Here is a 19,145-nt window from a genome sequence, read left to right on the forward strand (position 1 = left end):
GCCACCACTGTCTACCTAGCTTCTAGCGGACTAATGAAAAACAACAGTGGACTAATGAAAAAAATACCTAAATATATTTTTGGGGTGGTATTTTCCTTTAACAGGATGTATCAATTCCCCTAACAGACACAGGTCCCTGCCAGTACGCTCTTAGAAACAAAAGTACAATCTAGAACCTGAAAGGGTTGTTCAGCTGTCCCCATAGGACTACCATTTGAAGAACCCTTTTTGGTTCCAGGTAGAATCTGCATTTTAGTCTAAATGTTGTTATTGACATAGCCTTGTTCTGGTCAATGTTCTCTACCTACAGTATATAGTAGTCTAAATATCCCAATTCCTGTTTAGTTCAAAAGAATATAAGACACAAATTGCTGACACAAATGAGGCTTTGGAACTTTAAAGCCAATTATCTCAGAATCCTCTTTTTGCAGATAGAACCTTATAGTCCCAAGCTCTCGATATATAAAAACAATATTACAATAATGTATTGTTATCATGGTGACCAAGAGACAATGCAAGAGACATGACCGACATGTATGAGACAGAGTGATAGAGAGGAAGGGAAGGAAGACAAGGGAGAAAAAGAAAGAAATTCAATTCACACAATGGAAAGAAAACGGGATTAATGGGAATTCATTTCACACAATGGAAAGAGAAGGGATTCATGGAAATTCAATTCACACAAATGGAAAGAGAAGGGATTCATGGAAATTCAATTCACACAATGGAAAGAAAAGGGATTAATGGAAATTCAATTCACACAATGGAAAGAGAAGGGATTCATGGAAATTCAATTCACACAATGGAAAGAAAACGGGATTCATGGGAATTCATTTCACACAATGGAAAGAGAAGGGATTCATGGAAATTCAATTCACACAATGGAAAGAAAAGGGATTCATGGAAATTCAATTAACACAATGGAAAGAGAAGGGATTCATGGAAATTCAATTCACACAATGGAAAGAGAAGAGATTCATGGAAATTCAATTCACACAATGGAAAGAAAAGGGATTCATGGAAATTCAATTAACACAATGGAAAGAGAAGGGATTCATGGAAATTCAATTCACACAATGGAAAGAGAAGGGATTCATGGAAATTCAATTCACACAAATGGAAAGAGAAGGGATTCATGGAAATTCAATTCACACAATGGAAAGAAAAGGGATTCATGGAAATTCAATTCACACAATGGAAAGAGAAGGGATTAAGCTAAAAATAGCTGTTTACAGACTTGGTTTATCGCAGCTCAGGATTATCAACGTGAAACAAATCTCCAATGAAACATTTCAAGATACCATCAGTTTTTCGATGAACACGGCGAAAAAAAGAGATTACTGCACATGCTACGAATAAAACAGATTAAACTAAATCTCATAAAACTTCTCACCCAGCCTACATTTTCCCATAAATAAGTCAACAAGGAACCATTTCTCAACAGTAAGTCCATTTAAGACTTCTCTGCATGTAAGCCCACCACATTAGCCAGGCGGTCTTTGATTCCAGTGAACAATAAAGTCCTGCTTACAAGTCATTTCTAGAACTGGCTCATGGCAGTCTCATAAATCCAATGAACAGTGTCTGTGTGAGCTGGCACTACTCTAGGCCCGTTCTCACTCTCTGTCTAGGAGAGGAACTAAACTATGTCCGTGTGCCCACTCAAAATGAGCACACTGAAATCAACTACAGTCACAACCTTTAGAGCAAGTGCGTCTCCAAACCGGAACCGAGAGAGATACAGACGACAGTAAACGTTAAGCCGTATTAGGTTCAATGTGGAAACCGTTGTTCACATTGGATGACAATATATCTTCCGGTCCACAACAAACTCAAGGTCCACCCAATCACAAGCCAAAGGCATCACCCAGACAGATGTCTGCTTCAGTCCCGGAACACATTCTGTTGTTGCAGAACTCTCAGGAGTGAGTTTGATGCAGTGTGTACCCTACTGTAAGTTCATTTACTATGGTTGTCTGAACAGCTGAGAGAGAGGCTGCTCCAGAGGCCAGTATGGCATCACGTCAACCCCTATGGACCACTGCACATGCCACATCATCACACATGTCCCGCTCTGGTGACAGATTGAGCCAGAGTGTTGAGACAACACATGACAGCTGGGATAGAGAGAGTGGGGTGGAAAGAGAGGGAGGGAGGGAGGGAGGGAGGCAGGGAAGCAGGGAGAGAGAGAGGGAAAGAGGGGAGGGAGAGAGGGAGATGGAGGGAAGCAGGGAGAGGGGGAAAGAGGGGAGGGAGAGAAGGAGATGGAGGGAGGCAGGGAGAGAGAGAAAGGGAGAAAGAGGGATGGAAGCAGGGAGAGACAGAAAGAGAGAGAGAGGGAGGTGAGAGGGGGAGGGAGAGAGAGAGGGGGGGAGAGAGGGGGAGGGAGAGAGAGTGGTATGGAGGGAAGCAGGGGGGAGAAGGAGAGTCATCATGTACTAAACAACCACATATGCTAGGTGACACAGTCCACTCTCTCTACAACCACAAACTTTGAGAATGTTCACTTAAACACACACACACACTTATGCACGCGCACACACATACATACACACACACCTTATTGACACAGCATTTGGCAGCCTGCATGTTCACAGCCACTATGTTTCTAACCCAGTACCTCAGGGGAATGTTTCATCGACCGCTGATCTCTCACGCAATGAGTTTACATGACATGAGAAACTGAGAATGGGACTGCTGCTGTGATTAATTATTTACATACAGTACCAGTCTAAAGTTTAGACATACCTACTCATTCAAGGGTTATTCTTTTTTTTTTCTACATTGTAGAAAAATAGTGAAGACATCAAAACTATGAAATAACACATGTGGAATCATATAGTAAACAAAAAAAGTGTTAAACAAATCAAAGTAGCCACCCTTTGCCTTGATGAAAGCTTTACACACTCTTAGCATTCTCTCAACAAGCTTCATGAGGTTGTCACCTGGAATGCATTTCAATTAACAGGTGTGCCTTGTTAAAAGTCCATTTGTGGAATTTCATTCCTTCTTAATGCGTTTGAGCCAATCAGTTTTGTTGAAACAAGATAGGGGTGGTATACAGAAGATAAGCCTATTTGGTAAAAAAAAACAAGTCCATATTGTGGCACGAACAGCTCAAATAAGCAAAGAGAAATGACAGTCCATCATTACCATAAGACATGAAGGTCAGTCAATCTGGAAAATGTCAAGAACTTCGAAAGTTTCTGCAAGTGCAGTGGCAAAAACCATCAACTGGCTCTCATGAGGACCGCCACAGGAAAGGAAGACCCAATTTCTGAGGCTGGTAACTCTAAAGAACTTATCCTCTGCTGCAGAGCTCTGCTGCAGAGCTTCACAGAGTTCAAGGAACAGACACGTCTCAACATTAACTGTTCAGAGGAGACTGCATGAATCAGGCATTCATGGTTGAATTTCTGCAAAGAAACCACTACTAAAGGACACCGATAAGAAGACGAAACTTGCTTGGGCCAAGAAACACGAGCAATGGACATTAGACCGGTGGAAATCTATCCTTTGGTCTGATGAGTCCAAATTTCAGATTTTTTGTTCCAAACGCCATGTCTTTGTCTTTATTTAGAATTCAAGGCACACTTAACCAGCATGGCTACCACATAATTCTGCAGCGATACGCCATCCCATCTGGTTTGCGCTTAGTGGGACTATCATTTGTTTAGGCTGTGTAAGGGCTATTTGACCAAGAAGGAGAGAAGGAAGAGTGATGGAGTCTTGCATCTGATGAACTGTCCTTCACAATCAGCCGACCTCAACCAAATTGAGAAGGTTTGGGATGAGTTGGACCGCAGAGTTAAGGAAAAGCAGCCGGCAAGTGCTCAGCATATGTGGGAACTCCTTCAAGACTGTTGTAAAAGCATTCCAGGTGAAGCTGGTTGAGAGAAATCCAAGAGTGTGAAAAGCTGTCATCAAGGCAAAGGGTGGCTCTTTTCAAGCATTTCAAATATTAAATATATGTAGATTTTTTTAAACACTTTTTTTGGTTACTACATGATTCCATATGTGTTATTTCATAGTTTTGACGCCTTCACTACTATTCTACAATGTAGAAAATAGTAAAAATAAAGAAAAACCCTTGAATGAGTAGGTGTATCCAAACTTTGGACTGGTACGTTATACCTCCATCTCTATTGGAGAGCTACCTTCCATCAGATCTGTAGTTAGCACGTTGCCAAAAATGCCGTCTGTGATGCAAGCACAGTGGCTGTATTTCAGCCCAGTCCCCTTAGAAGGAGTTGCTCCACTTTGCTAAATATATCCCTGCTCCTCCCCTAGTAAATATGTCTATGTTTCATAGCCACTCTGCTATTCACCTGGGCCTGGGGCTACACTTTAAAAAAAGGTGCTATCTAGAAACTTAGAGGGTTATTTAGCTGTCCCCATAGGAGAACCCTTTGAAGAACAATTTTTGGTTCCAGGTAAAAGCCTTTTGGGTTCCATGTAGTACTCTTTCCACAGACGGTTCTAAATGGAACCCAAAAGGGTTCTACCCGGAACCAAAAAGGGTTCTACTAAGGGAACAGCCGAAGAACCCTTTTTAAACCCTTTCTTCTAAGAGTGTAGGGCTGGGGACTGACAAGTTTCTGTTCCTTCTGGAAACTAAATGTTCAGGACTGGGAAAACATCTTCAGAGATTTGACAGCGTAAAAAGAAAAAAGTAAAACCCAAAGAAAAAATTCAAACAAGAGCGCTCCCCTTAACCCCTGGTTCTAGTTTGCATCTGAAAGTACACCCAATCCTTATCTTTCCAATATTTCCACTATCCTTATGCCTCCCGAGTCCCTTTTGAAGCACCAATAGTGAAGGGACTACTTTCAATGTCTGCCTTGTTAAACAGTGTTAATCGTATTACCAAGGAGGACACTGCTTGCATAGCCTACAGATCTGTTATATTCATTTGACCAAAATGTACAGTACAAAGCACTTAGTCTTTCCATAAAATACCATGCTGAGGGCTTTGCACTAGTTACCACAGCTACAAAGTCATTTGGCTATATAAATAAAAATAAAAATAAAATACTTTTGGTTCATTTAGAGTTAGGGTTAGGCATAAGGTTAGCAGTGTGGTTAAGGTTAGGGTTAAGTTTAAAATACAATTTTAAAAGAGAAACTGAAGAAATGGGCAGGCTTTATGACTTTGTGGATGTGGTAACTAGTGACAACCATGTTGAAGGCTTCACATCAATGTACCTTTATCTTTGTTTTTCTCCTTCGCCAAAGAGTCCAACTTCCTCCTCAACGATTTCTTCCTTTTCTGTCCATCTGAGAGAAAAAAAGAAAGAAAATCATGAAAAACGGTCAGTTATCTGTACACACTGATAACAATCCACACAATGACCTGCTGTCACATTGGCTGATCTCTTCCATTATCATGTATGTCGGCCATTTTGGAGATGATCAAGCCAGTGGCTTCAAAGAGCATTGGTTATCAAAACACTGCAGCGATAAAGATGACAAATGAGTGTCTCCAGCCTCTGGTCCAGTGATTTCATCAATAGTAAAACCAAATCTCATCCAACACCTCCCACACTGCCCCTACTCGGATGGTATCGCGCCGTCCCAACCTTCGCTCTCTCTCCCCCGCTACTCTCTCCTCTTCCATCCTATCATCTCTTCCCTCCGCTCAAACCTTCTCCCACCTATCTCCTGATTCTGCCTCCTCAACCCTCCTCTCCTCCCTCTCTGCATCCCTTGACTCTCTATGTCCCCTATCCTCCAGGCCGGCTCGGTCCTCCCCTCCCGCTCCGTGGCTCGATGACTCATTGCGAGCTCACAGAACAGGGCTCCGGGCAGCCGAGCGGAAATGGAGGAAAACTCGCCTCCCTGCGGACCTGGCATCCTTTCACTCCCTCCTCTCTACATTTTCCTCCTCTGTCTCTGCTGCTAAAGCCACTTTCTACCACGCTAAATTCCAAGCATCTGCCTCTAACCCTAGGAAGCTCTTTGCCACCTTCTCCTCCCTCCTGAATCCTCCGCCCCCTCCCCCCCCCCTCCTCCCTCTCTGCAGATGACTTCGTCAACCATTTTGAAAAGAAGGTCGACGACATCCGATCCTCGTTTGCTAAGTCAAACGACACCGCTGGTTCTGCTCACACTGCCCTACCCTGTGCTCTGACCTCTTTCTCCCCTCTCTCCAGATGAAATCTCGCGTCTTGTGACGGCCGGCCGCCCAACAACCTGCCCGCTTGACCCTATCCCCTCCTCTCTTCTCCAGACCATTTCCGGAGACCTTCTCCCTTACCTCACCTCGCTCATCAACTTATCCCTGACCGCTGGCTACGTCCCTTCCGTCTTCAAGAGAGCGAGAGTTGCACCCCTTCTGAAAAAACCTACACTCGATCCCTCCGATGTCAACAATTACAGACCAGTATCCCTTCTTTCTTTTCTCTCCAAAACTCTTGAACGTGCCGTCCTTGGCCAGCTCTCCCGCTATCTCTCTCTGAATGACCTTCTTGATCCAAATCAGTCAGGTTTCAAGACTAGTCATTCAACCGAGACTGCTCTCCTCTGTATCACGGAGGCGCTCCGCACTGCTAAAGCTAACTCTCTCTCCTCTGCTCTCATCCTTCTAGATCTATCGGCTGCCTTCGATACTGTGAACCATCAGATCCTCCTCTCCACCCTCTCCGAGTTGGGCATCTCCGGCGCGGCCCACGCTTGGATTGCGTCCTACCTGACAGGTCGCTCCTACCAGGTGGCGTGGCGAGAATCTGTCTCCTCACCACGCGCTCTCACCACTGGTGTCCCCCAGGGCTCTGTTCTTGGCCCTCTCCTATTCTCGCTATACACCAAGTCACTTGGCTCTGTCATAACCTCACATGGTCTCTCTTATCATTGCTATGCAGACGACACACAATTAATCTTCTCCTTTCCCCCTTCTGATGACCAGGTGGCGAATCGCATCTCTGCATGTCTGGCAGACATATCAGTGTGGATGACGGATCACCACCTCAAGCTGAACCTCGGCAAGACGGAGCTGCTCTTCCTCCCGGGAAGGACTGCCCGTTCCATGATCTCGCCATCACGGTTGACAACTCCATTGTGTCCTCCTCCCAGAGCGCCAAGAACCTTGGCGTGATCCTGGACAACACCCTGTCGTTCTCAACCAACATCAAGGCGGTGGCCCGTTCCTGTAGGTTCATGCTCTACAACATCCGCAGTACGACCCTTCCTCACACAGGAAGCGGCGCAGGTCCTAATCCAGGCACTTGTCATCTCCCGTCTGGATTACTGCAACTCGCTGTTGGCTGGGCTCCCTGCCTGTGCCATTAAACCCCTTCAACTCATCCAGAACGCCGCAGCCCGTCTGGTGTTCAACCTTCCCAAGTTCTCTCACGTCACCCCGCTCCTCCGTTCTCTCCACTGGCTTCCAGTTGAAGCTCGCATCCGCTACAAGACCATGGTGCTTGCCTACGGAGCTGTGAGGGGAACGGCACCTCAGTACCTCCAGGCTCTGATCAGGCCCTACACCCAAACAAGGGCACTGCGTTCATCCACCTCTGGCCTGCTCGCCTCCCTACCACTGAGGAAGTACAGCTCCCGCTCAGCCCAGTCAAAACTGTTCGCTGCCCTGGCCCCCAATGGTGGAACAAACTCCCTCACGACGCCAGGACAGCGGAGTCAATCACCACCTTCCGGAGACACCTGAAACCCCACCTCTTTAAGGAATACCTAGGATAGGATAAGTAATCCCTCTCACCCCACCCCCTAAGTTTTAGATGCACTATTGTTAAGTGACTGTCCCACTGGATGTCATAAGGTGAATGCACCAATTTGTAAGTCGCTCTGGATAAGAGCGTCTGCTAAATGACTTAAATGTAAATGTAAATGCATGCTTTTCAACCATTCGCTGCCCACCCCCCCCGACTAGCAACACCACCCTGGATGGTTCCAACCTAGAATATGTGGACAACTATAAATACCTAGGTGTCTGGCTAGACTGTAAACTCTCCTTCCAGACTCATATTGTACATCTCCAATCAAAAATCAAATCTAGAATCAGCTTCCTATTTCGCAACAAAGCCTCCTTCACTCACGCTGCGAAATGTACCCTAGTAAAACTGACCATCCTACCGATCTTCGACTTCGGCGATGTCATCTACAAAATAGCTTCCAACACTCTACTCAGCAAACCGGATGCAGTCTATCACAGTGCCATCCGTTTTGTTAGCAAATCACCTTATACAACCCACCACTGCGACCTGTATGCTCTAGTCGGCTGGCCCTCGCTACATATTCATCGCCAGACCCACTAGCTCCAGGTCATCTATAAGTCTATGCTAGGTAAAGCTCCGCCTTATCTCAGTTCACTGGTCACGATAACAACACCCACCCGTAGCACACGTTCCAGCAGGTATATCTCACTGATCATCCCCAAAGCCAACACCTCATTTGATCGCCTTTCCTTTCAGTTCTCCGCTGTCAGTGACTGGAACGAATTGCAAAAATCGCTGAAGTTGGAGACTTTTATTTCCCTCACCAACAGATCAACTATCTGAGCAGCTAACCGATCGCTGCAGATGTACATAGTCCATCTGTAAATAGCCCACACAATCTACCTACCTCATCCCCATACTGTTTTTATTTTATTTACTTTTCTACTCTTTTGCACACAAGTATCTCTACTTGCACATCATCATCTGCTCATGTATCACTCCAGTGATAATCTATTAAATTGTAATTATTCGCTCCTATGGCCTATTTATTGCCTACCTCCTCATGCCTTTTGCACACACTGTATATTGACTTTCCTTTCTCAACTGTGCCATTGACTTGTTTATTGTGTTATTGGCTTGTTTATTGTTTACTCCATGTGTAACTCTGTGTTGTTGTCTGTGTCACACTGCTTTGCTTTTTCTTGGCCAGGTCACAGTTGCAAATGGGAACTTGTTCTCAACTAGCCTACCTGGTTAAATAAAGGTGACATTTAAACATTTTAAACGTTTAAAAAATAGAGGATCAAGAGGAAAGAAACGTAGAACATTCTCATTTCCTCTTGATCCTCAGGCTTTCCTGTGAAGAGGGATTATTAAGGAATCAGTCAATCAGCATTCAGGGCTCGAACCATCCACTTTATAATAAGGAATCAGGTCACCTGAGCTCAATCCTGGAAGTGAAACTTAACACTGAGAAAAGTAGAGAATGAGCACCTTCAATGTAAAATGTATTTTATAGCATACTCTTCTACTATTATATCAAGGTTACAGCACACTACTTCACAAGATTAGATATCACCAGCAGATGGACGATATGGATAATTTCACATCATGCTTGGAATTAGTGTGGATCCAAATATGAGTTTCAATCTGAAAACGACTGAATCATTATGAGGAAGGGAAAGAAGTTTTTTGTCAGCTGTCAACAAGATCTATGACTCCTAGCAAGATCTTTGATTAATGCACAGGAAACCTCTGGCAGCTTGGACCAAGGGTTGGAACTCTTATTGAGGAAATACCTCAAAACTCTGTCTATAGCCAGAGCGCCTCTAATCAAACAGTCAATGAATCTGTCTTCAAAACAGTCAAGATGTTATTAACTGGGCACACACTGATTGAATCAATGTTGCTTCCACGTCATTTCAATGAAATTACATTGAACCAATGTGGAATAGATGTTAAATTGATGTCTATGCCCAGTGGGTATGCTCTTTTATGATTGGTTTAAAATCTTAACAAGGATGTTTTTTCCCCCATTGGCTCAGTCAAATCCCACTGTTCATGGAACAGGTATATATATACTGTATATATATTTATTTTTTCACCTTTATTTAACCAGGTAGGCAAGTTGAGAACAAGTTCTCATTTGCAACTGCGACCTGGCCAAGATAAATGGAATAAGCAAACATATGATCAATAATACAGTAGAAAAGTCTATTTACAGCATGTGCAAATGAGTTAGGATAAGGGAGGTAGTAAGGCAATAAATAGGCTATGGTGGCGAAGTAATTACAATGGAGCAATTAAACACTGGAATGGTAGAATGTGCAGAAGATGAATGTGCAAGTAGAGATACTTGGGTGCAAAGGAGCAAGATAAATAAATAAATAAATAAATACAGTATGGGGATGAGGTAGATTGGATGGGCTATTTACAGATTGGCTATGTACAGGTGCAGTGATCTGTGAGCTGCTCTGACAGCTGGTGCTTAAAGCTAGTGAGGGAGGTAAGAGTCTCCAGAATCAGTGATTTTTGCAGTTTGTTCCAATCATTGGCAGCAGAGAACTGGAAGGAAAGGCGGCCAAAGGTAGAATTGGCTTTTGGTGGTGACCAGTGATAGATACCTGCTGGAGCGCATGCTACGGGTGGGTGCTGCTATCTTTGTGGCTTGCATGGTCTAAAAAAAGAAATTGTCAGCCTAAATGTGAGCTATATAAAAATAAAAATACAGTCTTAAGGACCTTGACTATTGTCTGAATCTGGCACGTAAGAATGGTGTGTTGTGATGGTTCTCCATAGATCTAGAGTGTCTGACCAGTGAGCTGAGATAAGGTGGGGCTTTACCTGGCATGACCTGGAGCCAGTGGGTTTAGAAAATAGTATTTTTTTTCACCTTTATTTACCCAGGTAGGCTATTTGAGAACAAGTTCTCATTTGCAACTGCGACCTGGCCAGGATAAAGCGTAGCAATTCGACACAAAGAACAACACAGAGTTACACATGGAATAAACAAAACATAAAGTCAATAATACAGTAGAACAAAAGAAAACAAAAAGTCTATATACAGTGAGTGCAAATGAGGTAAGTTAAGTAAATAAATAGGCCATGGTGGCAATTAAACACTGGAATGGTAGATCGGCAGAAGATGAATGTGCAGGTAGAGATACTGGGGTGCAAAGGAGCAAAATAAATAAATAAATACCAGTATGGGGATGAGGTAGGTAGATGGGCTGTTTACAGATAGGCTAAGTACAAGTGCAGTGATCTGTAAACTGCGCTGACAGCTGGTGCTTAAAGCTAGTGAGGGGATGTGAGTCTCCAGCTTCAGAGATGTTTGCAATTCTTTCCAGTCATGGGCAGTGGAGAACTGGAAGGAAAGATGACCAAAGGAGGAATTGGCTTTGGGGGTGACCAGTGAGATATACCTTCTGGAGCGTGTGCTACGAGTGGGTGCTGCTATGGTGACCAGTGAGCTGAGATAAGGCGGGGCTTATCTAGCAGAGACTTGTAGATAACCTGTAGCCAGTGGGTTTGGCGACGAGTATGAAGCGAGGGCCAACCAACGAGAGCATACAGGTCGCAATGGTGGGTAGTGTATGGGGCTTTGGTAACTAAACGGATGGCACTGTGATAGACTGCATCCAGTTTGTTGAGTAGAGTGTTGGAGGCTATTTTATAGATGACATCACCGAAGTCAAGGATCGGTAGGATGGTCAGTTTTACGAGGGTATGTTTGGCAGCATGAGTGAAGGATGCTTTGTTGCGATATAGGAAGCCGATTCTAGATTTAATTTTGGATTGGAGATGCTTAATGTGAGTCTGGAATGAGAGTTTACAGTCTAACCAGACACCTAGGTATTTGTAGTTGTCCACATATTCTAAGTTAGAACCGTCCAGAGTAGTGATGCTGGACAGGCGGGCAGGTGCGGGCAGCGATCGGTTGAAGAGCATGCATTTAGTTTAACTTGCATTTAAGAGCAGTTGGAGGCCATGGAAGGAGAGTTGTGTGGCATTGAAGCTTGTTTGGAAGTTAGTTAACACAGTGTCCAAAGAAGGGCCAGAGGTATACAGAATGGTGTCATCTGCGTAGAGGTGAATCAAAGAATCACCAGCAGCAAGAGCAACATCATTTATGTATTCAGAGAAGAAAGTCGGCCCGGGAATTGAACCCTGTGGCACCCCCATAGAGACTGCCAGAGGTCCGGACCACAGGCCCTCCGATTTGACACACTGAACTCTATCAGAGATGTAGTTGGTGAACCAAGCGAGGCAATCATTTGAGAAACCAAGGCTGTTGAGTCTGCCAATGAGAATGTTGTGATTCACAGAGTCGAAAGCCATAGCCAGGTCAATGAATACGGCTGCACAGTAATGTCTCTTATCGATGGTGGTTATGATATAATTTAGTACCTTGAGGGTGGCTGAGGTGCACCCATGACCAGCTTGAAAACCAGATTGCATAGCGGAGAAGGTGCGGTGGGATTCGAAATGGTCGGTAATCTGTTTGATAACTTGGCTTTCGAAGATCTTAGAAAGTCAGGATAGAATAGATATAGGTCTGTAGCAGTATGGATCTAGAGTGTCTCCCCCTTTGAAGACGGGGATGACCGCGGCAGCTTTCCAATCATTGGGAATCTCAGACGATACGAAAGAGAGGTTGAACAGGCTAGTAATAGGGGTTGCAACAATTTCGGCAGATAATTGTAGAAAGAGAGGGTCCAGATTCTCTACCCCAGCTGATTTGTATGGGTCCAGATTCTGCAGCTCTTTCAGAACATCAACTATCTGGATTTGGGTGAAGGAGAAGTGGGGGAGGCTTGGGGAGTTGCTGTGGGGGGTGGAGGACTGTTGATCGGGGTAGGGGTAGCCAGGTGGAAAGCATGGCCAGCCGTAGAAAAATGCATCTTGAAATTCTCAATTAAAGTGGAGTTATCGGTGGTGACAGTGTTTCCTAGACTCAGTGCAGTGGGCAGCTGGGAGGAGGTGTTTTTATTCTCCAAGTCCCAGAACAGGATGCAAATTTATGCTTGAAAAAGCTGGCCTTAACTTTCCTACCTGCCTGTGTATATTTGTTCCTAACTTCCCTGAAAAGTTGCATATCACAGGGGCTAATACAGAACGCCACAAGATGTTTTTGTGCTGGTCAAGGGCAGTCAGGTCTGGAGAGAACCAAGGCTATATCTGTTCCTGGATCTATAATTTTTGAATAAAGGTAAAATAAAAAAAGAATAGCTTCAAGGCATAATGTACAGACAGAGGTATGGTAGGATGTGAGTACATTGGAGTTAAACCTAGGCATTGAGTAATAATGAGAGAGATATTGTCTCTAGAGATGTTTAAACCAGGTGATTTCACTGCATATTTGTGAGGTGGAACTAAATGGTAGGTTAAGGCATATTGAGCAGGGCTAGAGGCACTTCAGTGAAATAAGACACTAACCAGGACAGTAATGGACAAGGCATATTGATATTAGGGAGAGGCATGGTGATTAATAGGGGTCCAATGAGTGGTTGGGCTGGCTAGAGACATGGCAATTCACAGACAGCTAGCAGGCCGGGGATAGCAAGCTAGCAGAAGGGCCTTAGAGGGACGTCTCGGCGGAGGAAAGACTGTTTTAGACTTAGCCTCCGCGTGCGATGACGTCGATACGTCGATACGCCAGCCGTGATGGATTAGTAGGGTTCCGAGTAGCAGAGGCGTCCAAGTTCAATTGGCAAAATAGGTATAGTACTCAGATAGCAACTAGCTAGCTACGACGATCCAGGTGAAAATGTCCAGAGCTTGCGGTAGGAATCCGGGGATATGGAGAAAAATATGTCCGGTATGCTCTGGTTTGAGTAATGTTGTACAAACTGGAGGGAGCTTTCCGAGCTAATGGTTAGCTGATGACTGCTAGCTAGTAGCTAGTGAGCTGGCTAGCTTCTATTGGGGGATTCCAGATTCAAGGTGAATAAACATACTTTAGAAAAAAAACAGATCCGCACCACATTGGGTGAGGCGGGTTGCAGGAGAGTGTTTTGAAGTTGAGGTTTAGAAAAAATATATTAAAAAGATATGTGAAGAAAAAGATATTAAAAGATATATACATGGGACACGACAAGACGAAGGACAAAAGACGTTGGATTGGCCACCTTGGATTAAGTTGAGCACAATAAAGAGACACTGACACCAATAACAAGCTTCAAGTGAGTGCAATTATGGCAGTTAGATCAGTCCTGAGCAGTGTCCGCTATGTTGACCCTGGGTCTGCCCCTCGCTGCCACCCAGCCTCCCCTCACTGCCTCCCAGACTCCTTGGCATATATATATATATATATATATATATATATATATATATATATATATATATATATATATATATATATATATATATAAAACAGGTTGCTAAGAAACTATGCTTCGACATATCTACAGATCATTATGGAATATCTGAAGACAGAGTATGACAGAACAACAGTGAAGAATAGAGAGGGAGGGGGAAAGGCAGCGGGGGTATTAGAGAGATGCTATGAGAGAAAGGGAGCTATGAGAGGGGGCGGGGGTATTAGAGAGATGCTATGAGAGAAAGGGAGCGGGGGTATTAGAGAGATGCTATGAGAGAAAGGGAGCGGGGGTATTAGAGAGATGCTATGAGAGAAAGGGAGCGGGGGGTATTAGAGAGATGCTATGAGAGAAAGGGAGCGGGGGGTATTAGAGAGATGCTATGAGAGAAAGGGAGCTATGAGAGAAAGGGAGGGGGGTATTAGAGAGATGCTATGAGAGAAAGGGAGCGGGGGGTATTAGAGAGATGCTATGAGAGAAAGGGAGCGGGGGTATTAGAGAGATGCTATGAGAGAAAGGGAGCGGGGGTATTAGAGAGATGCTATGAGAGAAAGGCAGCGGGGGGTATTAGAGAGATGCTATGAGAGAAAGGGAGAGAAAGGGGGGATATTAGAGAGATGCTATGAGAGAAAGGGAGCGGGGGTATTAGAGAGATGCTATGAGAGAAAGGGAGCGGGGGGGGTATTAGAGAGATGCTATGAGAGAAAGGCAGCGGGGGGTATTAGAGAGATGCTATGAGAGAAAGGCAGCGGGGGGTATTAGAGAGATGCTATGAGAGAAAGGGAGCGGGGGGTATTAGAGAGATGCTATGAGAGAAAGGGAGCGGGAGACAGTATGTGTGTGACAGAAAATAGAAAGAAAGAAATAAAGAGAGAAAGAGGAAATAGTTTGGATTCTTGTCAGTTGACTCGGCAAGTTGGACAGCAATCCCAGGAACCTCCAGTCCTCTCTCTCTTCCCCACTCCAATTACTTGTAAAACGATCCAACCAGCCATTTGCTTTTTTATTCTCTATTTTTTCAAGGATCTCTGGGCCTCAGCAAACCACCGGCTAACCCAACTGCAGGCGCAAGATAAACAAAACCCACAGTCGAGGTGCTGAAATATCTCAGTAACACATGCCTGAGGGGTTCTGGAATTCATAAGGAACACAGAGGAACGCATTAAATCATCTGGGGGAGAGGTAGAACCTTTGACTGGAATGCACACCCTGGCTAATATACAGCTCTCCACAGAGCATGACTTAGAGCAGAGCAGCGGGCTACGGCCCTATGGTACTGAGTGGAAAGGGCTACACATCTTCATGTGTAAGTGTCTTACTGACAATACATAAGACAGGAAGTTCACTCCTGAGTCTTTTAGATGTACTGTATAGGAAATCAGGTGTACTGAGGTTTACATCTCAAATCACAAGTGCTTACAGCTTCCTCAAACACACTCTGTGAAGGGGAAGTTCAAGATTGTCTGACAGTTTGAGGTTGGTCTCGGAGAGGTCCAAGGCGGATGTTGATGGAAAATGTTTGTGAAAATGCTTGTAGCATTAGCACAGGGACAGACTGACTAGCCACAAGAACAGACATACGGACAGGGGGATGGACGGACTAGAAAGGAAGACAGACAGACGGACGTTTACACACGCACACACAAAAATACCGCTATACTTTACCTTTGGGTATGGTTATCTGACAGCCCAGGTCATAGTCTTGATGGAGCCTGTTGAAGGCTACCTCCTGTAGCCAGGTCCGTTCCAGCTCCGACAGGCTCTGGATGGCCGTCGGCGTCAGCCGTACACTCCGCCCTGACAGGCTGTTCCAGGTGAAGTCACCCTGGGGAGAGAGTTCTATTCTGTCACTTGGCAGAGGAACATTTGTTAGTTATCAGGGCTAGTGGCTAGCACCACTGTTACCCTATCTCAAAGCAGCTGTTCTTATTTAACATGTTTGTGATAGGGGGCAGCATTTTCACTTTTGGATGAATAGCATGCCCAGAGTGAACTGCCTCCTACTCTGTCCCAGATGGTAATGTATGCATATTATTAGTAGCATTGGATAGAACACACTCTGAAGCTTCTAAAACTGTTTGAAAGATGTCTGTGAGTAAAACAGAACTCATATGGCAGGCGAAAACCTGAGAAAAATCCAACCAGAAAGTGGGAAATTTGAGGTTTGTAGTTTTTCAACTCAGCCCCCATTGAAGATACAGGGTGATATTAGTTATGGTTCACTTCCCAAGGCTTCCACTAGATGTCAACAGTATTTAGAACCTGTTTTAAGGATTCTACTCTAAAGGAGGGGCTCATAAGGGCTCTTTGAGTGAGTGTCTGGCAGAGTGCCACAGCCTCACGTGAAAGGTAGCTACGTTCCACTTCATTTGTACAGACAAAAGAATTGTCCGGTTGGAACATTAACAAAGTTTTATGTTAAACACATCCTAAAGATTGATTCCATACTTAGTTTGGCATGTTTCTACGGGCTGTAACGGAACTTTTTTAACTTTTCGTCCGACGTTCGGCACGACCTGAACGAGCTTTTGAATATGTTTACCAAACGCCCTAACAAAAGAAGATATTTGGACATAACTGATGGACATTATCGAACAATGTTGACGACCCAATATGGCGGGTATATTTTTGTCTAAAGGCTGTACTCAGATTATTGCATGGTTTGCTTTCTCCGTAAAGTGTTTTTGAAATCTGACACAGCGGTTGCATTAAGGAGAAATATATCTAAAGTTCCATGTATAATAGTCGTATCTTTATCAAATGTTTATTATTAGTATTTCTGTAAATTGATGTGGCTCAATACATACATGTGACATGAAGTCCTATGAGTGTCATCTGATGAATATCATCAAAGGTTAGTGACTCCTAGCTTTGGCTGGAAGAATTGCTGTGTTTTTCTGTGGCTTGCTGGTGACCTAACATAATCGTTTGTGGTGCTTTCGCTGTAAATCCTTTTCAAAATCAGACACTGTGGCTGGATTAACGAGAATTTTATCTTTAAAATGGTGTAAATACTTGTATGCTTGAGGAATTTTAATTATGAGATTTTTGTTGTTTTGAATTTGGCGCCCTGCACTTTAACTGGCTGTTGCGGGGGGGTTCCGCTAGCAGACGAGTTTCAGAAGAAAGTTATTTGTTTCTGGCCATTTTGAGCCTGTAATCGAACCCACAAATGCTGATGCTCCAGATACTCAACTAGTCTAAAGAAGGACAGTTTTATTGCTTCTTTAATCACAACAACAGGTTTCAGCTGTGCTAACATAATTGCAAAAGGGTTTTCTAATGATCAATTAGCCTTTTAAAATAATAAACTTGGATTAGCTAACACAATGTGCCATTAGAACACATTAGTGATGGTTGCTGATAATCGGCCGCTGTACGCCTATGTAGGTATTCCATTAAAAATAATCCAGCTACAATAGTCATTTACAACATTAGCAATGTCTAGACTGTATTTCTGATCAATTTGATGTTATTTTAATGGACGAAAAATGAGCTTTTCTTTTAAAAAACAAGGACATTTCTAAGTGACCCCAAACCATTGAACAGTAGTGTGCATAGCGGAGCGGACAGTATTGTATATGGTAGGTCAGGGAAAGGGGAGCAATGAGAGTGGATCGCTTGACTAGCAGTCACCTCAAAAAGAGCTTAATGAGGAACTCATAAATCACCTCAATCCCTGGATATATGGTTCTGCATTCTGCTCTGTCATCCCTATGAGCTGGTGAAGAGAGAGGACAGAGCTAGACTACTGATGTTTTAGACAGAGATCAGAGCAGGTCAGCGTTTCTAATCATGAATCTTGTTCTGTAGGCAGGTCTGCAGAGTGGTCACTAGCTGGCACAGCCACAAAGTCTTAAATCTGACACACACACACACACACACACACACACACACACACACACACACACACACACACACACACACACACACACACACACACACACACACACACACACACACACACACACACACACACACACACACACACACACACACACACACACACACACACATACACACACATGGAGTCCCTCCTTGAACCTGCCTTAATACGTCATAGAACGTCATTTAGCGTATAACTTGTTCTTACGCAAGCCTAGTTTTGTGCACCGACCTTGGATTCACTCCTGCTTAAAGATACAACAATACCCACCTCGTGCTCCCAAAACGCCCCAGCCAGCAGAGAGGAACAACAGCATCATCCACCAGAACAGTGAAAAACAGGAGGTGGAAACAGAAGATCTGCACAGTTGTACTAAGAGGACAAAGGCTTCTCACCCGCCCTGCAGAGGAGCAGCCAGATGCACTTGCTCCAATAGTTAGTCACTAGCGTCTAGCCCTGTGTGGATGAAACCACATCACTGTTGTTGTGAGTTCCCCACCCCACTGGTGATGGCAGAGAGTTTGTTCCGTTCCAGTCCCCTCCACTGGTTGCACACACAGGACACAGCCGTAAGGGGTGAAGGGAAGGAGGACCCTGTGGTTGAAGGGGGGTGACAACAGCTGGAAAAGCAGGGGCTGCTTGTCTCTTGAGCTGTTAGGTTTGGCAGGGGGGCTGAATGAAATGGCTAAGCTCCAATTCCCCCGAGTCCATCGATGGAACATGTTTGGAATGGCTATGGAACGCGGGTACCTCAGAAATTCTGCTCCCTCCCCACCACTTCTGAGTTCTCTTCAGACTAACTCTAGTCTCTATGAGCACATTTACCATACAGTAAACAGGAAAGCCAGTTGACTTTGACAGTGCTTAGTGTACACAACTAATTTGTTACAAAACAATTCAACATGTTTGTAAGAGCCATGACCCACTGGGTGAATTAAAGGGGTCAAATGTATCTACTATGGCTGCTCCCTTAACAACCTCAGGAATAAAAAGGATCTTGTCCAATTTTGTCCTCTCCGCTGTACGTACTGTAAACCTTTGCCAGAGAACCAATCAATATTGGGCAGTTTGCTTTTCGTAATCACTGTTTTCACACTTGGCTAAGGATTACAGTTGACTAGGGATGACTAGAAACTACATCTCCCAAGCCTGTTAGCCATATCTACTCCTGCTCCAAACCCCCAGCTTTGGGGCCCACACGGTCTTCCACACATGGCCTTCTCGTTTTATAGAGACAGGATCCGACGAGGCTGCCTCCCTCCATCCCCT

General features: G+C 44.4%; 1 protein-coding gene across 2 annotated transcripts in view; it reads right to left on the reverse strand.

Moving 5' to 3' along the window:
• Positions 1-19,145, reverse strand: part of LOC124008372 (rho GTPase-activating protein 6-like) — a 48,898-nt gene that overhangs the window by 13,410 nt on the left and 16,343 nt on the right. For both annotated transcript variants that reach the window (XM_046319602.1, XM_046319601.1), the window contains exons 2-3: positions 15,656-15,815; positions 5,206-5,277 (exon numbers count right to left, since the gene is read on the reverse strand). In XM_046319602.1, the coding sequence (XP_046175558.1) occupies positions 5,206-5,277; positions 15,656-15,815 (232 nt within the window). The remainder of the gene's footprint in view (positions 1-5,205; positions 5,278-15,655; positions 15,816-19,145) is intronic.

This window comes from Oncorhynchus gorbuscha, linkage group LG21 (genome assembly GCF_021184085.1).
Source record: "Oncorhynchus gorbuscha isolate QuinsamMale2020 ecotype Even-year linkage group LG21, OgorEven_v1.0, whole genome shotgun sequence".
NCBI classification, from domain to species: Eukaryota; Metazoa; Chordata; class Actinopteri; order Salmoniformes; family Salmonidae; genus Oncorhynchus; species Oncorhynchus gorbuscha.